Source organism: Salvelinus namaycush, chromosome 8, assembly GCF_016432855.1.
Source record: "Salvelinus namaycush isolate Seneca chromosome 8, SaNama_1.0, whole genome shotgun sequence".
NCBI lineage: Eukaryota > Metazoa > Chordata > Actinopteri > Salmoniformes > Salmonidae > Salvelinus > Salvelinus namaycush.
The window spans coordinates 53,495,151-53,506,469 of NC_052314.1; the positions used below are offsets into that span (position 1 = coordinate 53,495,151).

The following is an 11,319-nucleotide window of genomic DNA, read 5'->3' on the forward strand; positions in this document are numbered from 1 at the left end:
TTGTAGCACGATGGACAATTAAAGGCAATGTTCCCGGTTTGAAATATGAGTAAAAAAAAAAAAGACTGGTTCACTCACCCCTGCTGATACAGTGGACTAGACCATAAGATAGGTACCCAAAGGTCATAAATTTGAATCGTGCCCCCTTGGTGTAAGATTTTTTGCTGGAAGTATTATATAACATAAAGCCTTTCATCTGGATTCATCTTTATTTTGTTGCTGAAGTTAATACCTGGTAAGATAGTATACTATCCTCAGGGCCCATATTCATAAACCCTAGAGCAGCTATGCTGATCTAGGGTCAGTTTAGCTGTTTACATCATAATGAATACAATTACATGGGATATGGGGGGGACCTGATCCTAGCACAGCACTCAGATGCTTTATGAATGCAGGTCTAGTTCTGTTTGATTCCAGGGCAACACTCCCATCTGGTGGTCTAGTTAGTGAACTGTATGGTGTGGAAAAATAAAGCACTCCACCAATGGGATTTACTGGGGAAGTTAACATTTTGGACTTTGTCCCAATTATCTCTTCTTCCTCCCAAAGTGTGCACCTGTTCACTTTCCTTCATGATTAAAAGTAAATTTGAAAATAAATATTTAGGAAACTCCCACTAGCCCATGCATCCACCAATTCAATGTTTTTAGATTTGTGGTAAGTAGTAAACAAGTGTACACTTCAGGAGAAAGAATATAATATTGGGACACAATCCCAATTATTAGTACATTGAAAGAGTCATATTTCAGAAATATGACTAACTTTTCATCAGACTTATATAAAACATAACACAAACAAACCAAGCCATTGTGTAGTTTTATTCCCCCTTTATGTGTTTCTGTGAATATTTACAAAACCATAGGCCTATGTACAATACCAACTCGCAAATGAACAAATAAGCTACGGATAGCACAAACCGACCAGTTTACGTAATGATCTTTTTTTTTTTATGTACACTGAAACTGGCAAGATGATAGCGTGAAACAATGTACGATTATATGTGATTATGTTAAATGAATTCATTTATCTGTCGAGAGGCGTGTGGTTTTATTCCAATAAGACAAGATGTCGGGTTACTTGGCGCTCTGATTAACCTACAAAGAAACCTAGCTCTGGTCCGGGGCGTTAGTGCGACTTGCTACAGCTGAGAAGGCTCCGGCCGTGATTCAACCCGACCGCGCTTCGTCAGCTATGCACTTTTTAAAAGGCAATGTTCCCGCGTTCGTAGAGCCCGCGTGCATGGTAAACTCTGCACGTGTTGGCTTAATCGGAAATTACTTTTAAAATGTCAAGCGCGCTATAACGCAAATCTACTAATGTTCGGATTGAATGCCGGCCTAAGAGTTAGCAAGCCACACTAACACCCTGGACTAGAGCTACAAGCAGCCCATCATCTAACTGCAATGAACCATAGAGACTAGAGTAGCTTAAAAAAGACTGGAGCTACACTGGTCAGTCTGAAAAGACAAAACGATCAACAAACGACGCAACAACACTGCATGTAAAAAAAAATATATAACGTTGGCATAGTATTCAGCTATGCTCACTCTTTTGAAAAATGCCCCCCAAAAATCACTTAGTAACATAGAAGAAGTTAAATACGGAACTCTGCACTTCTCAGAATTATGGCCCGACGGGCTAATGCACCTTTTTAAACCGCTTTTAAGAAAACGCATGTGCAACAGGCTCAAAAAAAGAAAAGAAAAGATGCCAACAAGAATATACTTGGTGTATTTTAGGCAAAAGCAGTATTCAACTGCTGTCTTGTAGTGTCAATTTTGAAGGGAGCGGAAAAGCCCCAAGCTGACTATAGTGTCTTAGGTACTCCAAAAATAAACTTCACAACACATTGATGGTGGCGTCCAACACCCCAACCCCCCCCAACCCAGGGTCTCTCTAGCCTGGGGTGCAGGCTTTTGCTCCGGCCCAGCACTATTAACACACCCGTTTTAAGTAATGAACTAACCATGGTCTTTCAGTCAGGTCTAGTTTGATCAGGTGAGTTAGTGCTGGGCTGGAACTAAAGCATGCACTCTCCAGGACTGGGTGTTGGGAGACCCTATAACATCTTCTCAGCACTAGAAATACACACACTACAGCGCCAAACTCTTAACAGTGTCAAGCTTTTTTGTGTTCAGAAACGTCCCTACAACACTTGAGTGTCTCAAACACCCATGAAACACTGGAGTCCAGAAAATCTGAATACAACAATCTGTGGTGTGTTATCATTATAATGTTACCATCATTAACATTGTTCGTCTCGTTTTGGAGAGAGAACAAAACGAACATGTCCATATACACTGTATACTACACAGGTTGTGGCCACTCCTACACAGTCACTCCTTCTCTCACTCCCCGTCTCTTCCTCGCTTTGTCTCAGAGGACTATATATAAGGGTATCAATAGCTAGGTTTCCATCTAATTGGTGACAGATATTCAAAAATCTGCATCAAAACAATATGCGCATTTTCCCCACCAGAAATGATTCCATCAAATCGACTGCGTGATGACGTAATGTACATAAAAATACCTTTTGCTGTTAAATTCCCGTGTACAGAATAAAAAAAAAAAAGTTAAATGGGTTTCCATCAAATTTTCAACTCTACGGATGGGTTTCTCACAAAAAGTGTTTTTATATTGCGACGAGTCTGCCCAGTCTGGTATTGGAAAATAGCGCAGGCGCACATATAGCCTACATGATGAGAATATTATGGCCAAAAGAGTGAGATTATTTTCATTTGTCAAATGGCAGCCAAGCATCGATCATTTCACCAGAATAAAACCCTGGATATTTCTTGTAAAGTAGCATCAAGCTCATCACCTTGCACTTTCGATATGATGGTTTTTATATCAATATTTGCGCATAAAAGCATTTCCCACCGACATTTCTCGTGTACTTCATTTTACCCACACAAAAAGATCCCACCTTGTCTCGCGTATTTTGTTTTGTTGACATTTGGAAAGTTTATCGAAAATTTTTCTGTTTCCATCAGGCCTGTCGTGACATTTTTGACCCGACATGGACTTTTCTTGCATTAAAAGGTTGGATGGAAACCTGCTTAATGACATGTAGGCTACGTTCCAATACCCACATTAGCGTACCACTTCGAACACACGCCCACTACATTGCTTCCTTAAGCGTCAACTCTGTTGCACTACAGAGTTGACCATCAGCACTGCTGTAACGTTACGGAGTTGACCACTCCTCTGTTTTGGCTTCCTTCATTCTATGTAGTACGCAAGTGTGGATACTGTGGAGCTGTTGTCGTGTCCGTCCATCAATCTCTCAGTCTGTCCGTCAGTCTTCTCAGCACACCATGATTGGCGTCCCGTCGTCCTCGCGCCGCTGGTTCTTCTTGAGCAGCTGGATGCGGTTGTGACAGTAGAATTTGATGGCCCGCCAGTCGCGCCGGTTGGTGACCAGCAGCGGGCAGCTCTGAAGGCAGCGCTCGCAGTCGGCCTTGGCGGGCACGCGCAGCTCGGCGATGTTGGAGGTCAGGTGCTCCTCCACGGCGGCGCGCTCCGCGTCTGACCACGGGCGCTTGAGGACGCCGCGTTTGCCTGTGCGGGGAGAGTGTGGGTTAGTACACACAGGGGTGGATCTGTGTAGACATGTCTTTGGAGTGTGAACACACACACCTGATTTGGGCCCACCTGAGCCTCTCCTGCGGCCGGGGAGCGAGGGGGAGAGGGGCAATGTGGAGGAGGGCGTGACCTTGAGTTTCCTGGCACGCGGCGTCCTGCCGTTGGTCCTGCCCTTTCTCACCATCAGCAGGCTGGGAGGGGCCACCTCACCCTTCTCCTTCCCCCCTTCACCGTCAGAGTCGCCGTCCGAGTACGAGTCGGCCGAGTTGCCTGACATCACTGTAGGGGGAGAAAGAGAAGGGTCAAATACATGTACATGTTTCTCAACTTTAACTACAGCGCTGGTCCTCATCATACTAAAGGGCAGTCCAAAATGAACAATCATTGTGAGACGACTCTAAACTGTTTAACCCCCTAGAGTCGATTGGCGCATTGCTGCGTCAATCTAAGTAACATAATGAAAAAATCCCCATCAAAATGTCAGTTTAAGCTAGAGAGAACTTTTTCAAACCACCGCATCCGCCGATGTCGCACTTCCGCATCTGCGGTGACAGGTGGCAGAGCCAGAGTGGTGTTTGTCAGACCATGAGACATCCGGAAAATCGGTCTTCTCACGAAAACGTCCGATCGGTTTGACCTACAGCTAACCTTTCTCTAACGGTCATCGTGCTTTGTTCCATCCGTTCCATTATATCAAGCAGGTTGAATCAAGCGCACTTAATACACAGTAAAGGAGAGAAAAATAACTCCACTTCTAGCTTGACTAGTCAGGTCTGACGTATATGTCAATCCTCAGTGTCTCCTTACCGTCAAGCTCCAGACAGATGTGGTGGAGGCTCATCCCCCGGAACAGCACGCCGTCTCTCTCCCCGCACAGCACCACGCGCCCCACTCTACCCATCAGCCCCGGGTCCTGGCCAATCCCGCCGCAGCTCTGCGTCACGTGGTACTCGCGCTCCAGGAAGTGTTCCAGGCGCTCTATGGCGTACCCACCCGGCTGTCCTGGCTCCTCCCCCTCGCCGAGCAATAGCAGCTGCGTCAAGATGGCGACCTGGCGCCGGACGCGCGTCTGGGTGAGGGCGCGGGGGTTCCGGGTGCCGCTGGAGCGGGCCAGGCTCCGGAGGAGGTCGGTGCCCCGGAGGGGGGTGGCTGGAGAGTGGTACGGCCGGGCGAAGACGTACGGGTTCTGGGGATCGACGCCGACATCTTGCCTGGTCTGGAGGAGGAGTTCCAGACACGGCTCGCAGTGCGGTGGCAGGATAAGAGGCTGGACTCTTCCTCGTTTGCCCTGGACACCTACTCGAGGCAAATGCGGAAGCACGAGACGCTCAAAGGGCGAAAGCGATGCCTCCAGGGGTGTGAGGGCGGGCGGGGCGCCGGGGGGCACCGGCACGGGGCACTGGGGGGTGACACGGGCGCGGTATTCGGCTATGACCAGTTTGGAGACCTCGCACTCGCGGCGACGGTTGTAGAGGATGAGCAGGGCGAGGGAGGAGTGGCACAGTAGGCGCCAGGCCTCGGCGGATTGGAGCTGGCGGGACAGGGAGAGGAAGGCAGAGTGCTGGAGCCTGCGGAGGTAGAGAACCAGGGAAGACAGGGAGGAGAGGAGGGGTAGCATGTGGAGACGGCCCGAACTGAGGGAGAGGGAGGGAAGAAGAGAAAGAGAGAGGGGGAAAGGAGAGGGAGAGATTAGTTTCAATTGCAGGTGTCAGTTATTCATTTATTCAACGCACAATACAACAGGGGGAAAAAAATTCAAAGTATCTACTATCCTCATTACCTTTATTATAATGATAACATCACATTAGCAGTTTGAAGTTACTTTTAAGTCAGTCTCAGTTGATTGATTTTAGTAATCTAATTTGAGCATGCTAAAAGCATTCCTACTGTTTTACATCCACCAATGCAGAAGCTAAGCAACAGTTCAGTTTGCTGGCACTTTGCTGATACATCAACTACTTTCTCACGATCCATTTGATGAGATGAATGTCATTCAGGTGAACTAGTCCTTTAACGGAGTACCAACCCCCCACCCGCCCACAGCACTCACCTCAACAACTCCTTCTCCTTCTCCTCCGCTCCACTGTCGTCTTCCATCATTCCGCTCTCCTCCTCTTCTTCATTTTCATCCTCTTTAGGCAGCCGCTCCACCTCTTTGGGCGTCTGCTGAAAGACGTGGGGACAAGCCGCCTCTGCCTCTTCTTTGGGCCTCACCACCTCCACTTCCACCAGGTCGTTCTCTTCCTCCTCCTCTTTTTCCTTCTTCACTTTGCGCAGTCCCGCCTTTCTGGGCGGGGTCACAGCCACCGGAGGCGGGCTTCTCTTCAGAACGGACACGGCCACGGCACTGCGTCCTCGGGGCGGAGTCAACACCAGGGGGGAGGAGTTTCTCCCGACGGCGGAGGAAGGGGACTGGGCGGTGGTGGCGGATGGACGTTGAGGAGACAGGGAGAGCGCGGCGGCTGCGGCGCCACCCTGTGGTGGCTTGTGTGAATTTTGCTCCGCTCCTGATGCCGCCGATGTCCGAGGTTGCTGCTCGGACTGAGCGTGGTGTGCGGCGTGCGCGGCCGCCAGGTGGGGCATAAAGCGCTCGATAAGCGCGGCGCGGATCTCGGGTTGGTTGGGGTGGTGCTTGTCCAGGTGGCGCCCCAGTGAGCGGAAGTGGCGCCCGCAGTAAGCGCAGCTCAGCTTCTGGGGGGGCAAGCCCATGCCGACCCCCCTGGCGATGTTAATACTGATGTTCGCCGTCGTGTTTGGTCCCAACGGAGCAGGGGATTTGAACAGAGAAGGGCGAGAAGAGGTGGAGGAGGAGGAGGGAGGGGGAGAGAAGGTGAGGGGGCGGTATGAAGTGGAGAGGGGGGGGCGGCCCGGGGACGTCCGGTGAGGGGTGGTCCTCTTTTTGGAGGGGGTGGTGGTCCGGCGGCGTTTGCGGCGGCGAGGTGTGCGTCTCTGACTCCCGTCCTCACCCACCTCATTCTGGGGATCCGAGTCGCTGGCATTGGAGTGGGAGAGGGGGGAGGAAGAGGGGGAAAGGGGCCAGGAAGGGGTGAGGTAGTCCTGGGCTGAGAGAGAGGGGGGCACGGACTCTTCCTCCTGAGAGCGAGAGAAGAGTAGTGTTTGAGCCAGTTGTGTGAGTAGAGTACAGACAAGTGACATAAGACCGACTGTTTAGAGCAGTGGTTCTCAACCCTGGTCCTGGGGAACCAAAGGGGTGCACATTTTCGTTTTTCCTTAGCACTGCACACCTGATTCAAATCATCAAAGCTTGACGCATTGATGATGAGTTGATCATTTGAATCAGCTGTGTAGTGCTAAGGCAAAAACTAAAAGGTGCACTCCTTTGGTTCCCCAGGACCAGGGTTGAGAGCCACTGGTTTAGAGTGTCTGTCAACTGTGGGTGTGTGAATGAGGAGTGCCCATTTAGAGCGTTGAGTGAGCAACACTAGTATATTACAACGCTTTGAAGGAAAGTGAGATGAGGGTATAGTAGACAGGTGTATGGAATGTAGACATATAAAACACGCACATCAGTATAGTATTAAGTGTTGTATAAACATAGTAGGCGTTTGTAGGCAACAGGTGTCTTTTCTTACCTTTTTGATACTGTTGTTCTCAGGGTCGGAGAGACACTCATATCTCCCTGGAGACACAGTACCACGGAAACCCTGGAGGAATATAGGCTCCATTAACATCCATTGTTATCACCCAGTGCTGTCAATCAGACGGTCAAACCAAAAACAGTAGTACTCAAAAAGCGCTAGATACTATAATCAGTCAAATACAGTAGTCAGCCAAGGTGAAAATACCCAGATACCCATGTATTATGGCCCAACACAAATTACTCAACAATTTATGTGAGGAAAAAGAGGATTATTTAACCAGAGTAAAAGTAAACAGCGCAGAAATGTGTTGCACGTGATCCAATCTCTAGTTTCAGTACTTACAACTTGCCTCGGATAACACAAATCATGGATATTGTGGCATATTGTCGATTTCAAAATGTAACTATTTTGTAGTTATTTGGCTCACTGCATGTGACATGTGAAATGTAAGTCGTTCGTTGAAAGCACTATTCACCAAATAGAAAGATGGGTAAACTGCATTTGACTTCAACTATATCCCAGGTTATATCTGTACCAGCCATCACTATGGCTACAGTTACTTAGGCTCTAACAGGTACGTCGTCATGGTTACTCACCGTGGCAACAGTTACTTAGGCTTTCACATGTATGTCTCCATGGTTACTCACCATAGTGTTATCTCCCCACTCGGTCAGGCTGTAGTCAACGGTGATCTCCTCTCCTTTGGTGATGTCTCGGATCGCTATGACGACCAGACGCACCTGGCTCCCACAGTGTACCTCGCGGATGCGGCAGTTTGGAGGAGGGGGGTACATCACCGCCGCCCCCCTGCCCCCGCTGGATCCCTCCTCACCCAGCTCTAAAGACCCACTGCTGAAAGGGGGGAGGGAGGAAGAGAGGTGGGGGGAGAGATAGGGAGGGAGAGCGAGAAGGGGATGGAGGGAGCTAGATCAGCACACGTGGACCTATGCATACAAAATCAGCAAAAATAGCAGCTAACACACACACTTTCAATTACACACTGCAACACACACACAGCTACCCCATGCAAAACAGCACAACAATACTAAACATTAGGAACACCTGCTCTTTCCATGAGACTGACCAGGTGACAGCTTTGATCCCATATTGGATGTCACTTGTTAAATCCACTTCAATCAGAATGGATGAAGGGGAGGAGACAGGTTAAAGAATGATTTTTAAGCCTTGAGACAATTGAGACATGGATTGTGTGTGTGTGCCATTCAGAGGGAGAATGGGCAAGACAAAAGATTGCCTTTGAACGGGGTATGGTAGTAGGTGCCAGGCGCACCGGTTTGTGTCAAGAGCTGCAATGCTGCTGGGTTTTTCACTCTCAACAGTTTCATGTGTGTATGAAGAATGATCCACCACCCAAAAGGACATCCAGCCAACTTGACACAACTGTGGGAAGCATTGGAGTCAACATGGGCCAGCATCCCTGTGGAACGCTTTCGACACCTTGTACGGTGGGTGGGGTGGGGGGGTGCTCAACTCAGTATTAGGAAGGTGTCCTTAATGTTTTGTATTCTACATAACAAAGAACACACTCACACAACACACAATAAAAAATACAAAGGTCATCAAATAAAAAACATATCATAAAAAATAACACCATGAAATTAAATCACACACACACACACACACACACACACACACACACACACACACACACACACACACACACACACACACACACACACACACACACACACACACACACACACACACACACACACACCAGATCTGAGCAGGGTCATTGATGTAGCATGGTCCATCCAGTGTTGGTCGTTTGTTCTCTGCAGCCTCCTTACCATCACCTGAGAGAAGAGTACAAAAGGATTACACACGAATGCACACAGACACACATGCACGACTGCACACACACTGACACGTACGAAAGAACACACACAAGGTCATCGACCTTTCCCCCACCTGAACGCATATGCACGTCACACACCAGTCACGCACGAACACAGTCGCACACACGAACACAAACACACATTTATATAGGTCAGCACGCACACACCCCCCCCTCTTCCACCCATAACACACACGATCATGGATGCATACACTCACAAGGACACACACTACACAACTATTACACACACACACACACACACACGTGTCAACACAAGAATCATCAATATAGGACAAACACACACCTGGACAGTAGCTGTGTTCGGAGCTGTCCTCCTCATCCTCTGTGACAAAGACTCGGTCGCACACTTTCACTGGCGTTCCCTTCCTTTTCCTCCCACAACCTCGTCTGTGGAACACACACAGGGAGAGAGAGAGAGATTCTATCAATTTCATCAATGCCCCAGGCGGACCAATCTTCACATCAATCAAATAGGAAAAGCAATCAATACACTGATCACCAATAGGAAACCAGTCTCAATTTCTGTATCCAATTACTTTCAACCAATAACAACTGAATCATTGATAAAACATTTTTGGATTGATTTAGACTATTTATTGGTAAAATTGCAATTACTTTGGTTTATTTGGGGAAAAAGCTGAATGCTGACTGGGCAGAATTGGGTCAAATTCTTACTGGGTAAATTGGTGTTGAAGGGACATTTGTGAATCACAAGCCACAATACAAGACACTGATCCAAGGTCTGTGTTGAGTTTCACTCCACTACCAGGGATTCAGGATACAGGGATGGTAAACTGATACAAGATCTGTGACTACGGTGCAGAGTCTAGCCATAGCGTAAAGCCACTTGTAAGAGCAGTGGATACACTAGAAGCTGATCTGAGCTAATCTTTCTTTGCCTCAATCCTAGCTGTAACCATTCAAATCCAAGCACTAGAAACTGGCTTTGGATCAGTGTGATTTAGGGCAGTTTTTCTACACACACACACACACGCTGTTTTCTGTAATTCTTTCTATTTTCTCCTTACATGACATTGGAGGCTCTTAAAACTAGGCCATAGGAAGACAGTGCCTTGGTTTCTCAAGTGTTCATTACTGCGTGTGTGTGTGTGTGTGTGTGTGTGTGTGTGTGTGTGTGTGTGTGTGTGTGTGTGTGTGTGTGTGTGTGTGTGAGAGAGAGACTCTTTGAGCAGAGATACCAACCAGACTCGCTGTCTTTGTATTGATCTGCCCCTCGCTCTCCATCTGGACTCGTGATAACGTGTGTGTGTGTGGGTGTGTGTGCGCGCCTGCACTTTCTTGTGTACACACACACTCGTGTGTGTGTGTCTGCATGGTCACTCATGTAAGCTTGGGCCCAGTTGCTCTTTCTTAAAGTAACAGCCTTCTTTTAAATGCGTTTCACCCATTCCCCATTGTGTGAGGTAATTAACATTATCTAGAATGGTCTGTAATGGTAGAGCTATAAGAGGCATTAGCAACAACTGATTTACATACAGTACAGTGGTTTATAGTGTGTGTGTGTAGTACAGTACCACAGCCTTTCTAGCCTGGTAAATACCTCCACTTAGGTTACATACACTACATGACCAACAGTATGTGGACACCTGCTCTGCAAACATCTCATTCCAAAATTAAATTAAATTGGGCATTAATATGGATTTGGTCCCCCCCTTTGCTGCTATAACAGCCTCCACTTTTCTGAGAAGGCTTTCCACTAGATGTTGGAACATTGCTGCGGGGACTTGCTTCCATTCAGCCACAAGAGCATTAGTGAGGTCGGGTACTGATGTTGGGTGATTAGGCCTGGCTCGCAGTTGCCGTTCCAATTCATCCCAAAGGTGTTCGATGGAGTTGAGGTCAGGGTTCTATGCAGGCCAGTCAAGTTGTTCCACACCGATCTCGACAAGCCATTTCTGTATGGACCTTGCTTTGTGCACGGGGGCATTGTCATGCTGAAACAGCAAAGGGCCTTCCCCAAACTGTTGCCACAAAATCATCTAGAATGTCATTGTATGCTGTAGCGTTAAGATTTCCCTACACAGGAACTAAGGGGCCTAGCCCGAACCATGAAAAACAGCCCCAGACCATTATTTCTCCTCCACCAAACTTTACAGTTGGCACTATGCATTGGGGCAGGTAGCATTCACCTGGCATCCGCCAAACCCAGATTTGTCCGTCGGACTGCCAGATGGTGAAGTGTGATCCACCACTTCAGAGAACTTGTTCCCACTGCCCAATTGACATTTTTTT

The 11,319-nt window shown here is 48.0% G+C and overlaps 1 protein-coding gene across 3 annotated transcripts in view; it reads right to left on the reverse strand.

Annotated features, from left to right (window-relative positions):
• Positions 1-800: 800 nt before the first annotated feature.
• LOC120052831 overlaps positions 801-11,319 on the reverse strand; it is a 15,067-nt gene continuing 4,548 nt past the window's right edge. Inside the window, exons 2-9 of one of the 3 annotated variants that reach the window (XM_039000009.1) lie at positions 9,350-9,453; positions 8,926-9,004; positions 7,835-8,036; positions 7,179-7,250; positions 5,636-6,678; positions 4,393-5,219; positions 3,640-3,864; positions 801-3,561 (exon numbers count right to left, since the gene is read on the reverse strand). In XM_039000009.1, coding sequence (XP_038855937.1) covers positions 3,308-3,561; positions 3,640-3,864; positions 4,393-5,219; positions 5,636-6,678; positions 7,179-7,250; positions 7,835-8,036; positions 8,926-9,004; positions 9,350-9,453 — 2,806 coding nt within the window. In that variant the 3' untranslated portion in view covers positions 801-3,307. Of the gene's footprint in view, positions 3,562-3,639; positions 3,865-4,392; positions 5,220-5,635; positions 6,679-7,178; positions 7,251-7,834; positions 8,040-8,925; positions 9,005-9,349; positions 9,454-11,319 lie in introns of all 3 variants that reach the window. The other 2 variants (XM_039000010.1, XM_039000008.1) reach the window with 2 other exon arrangements.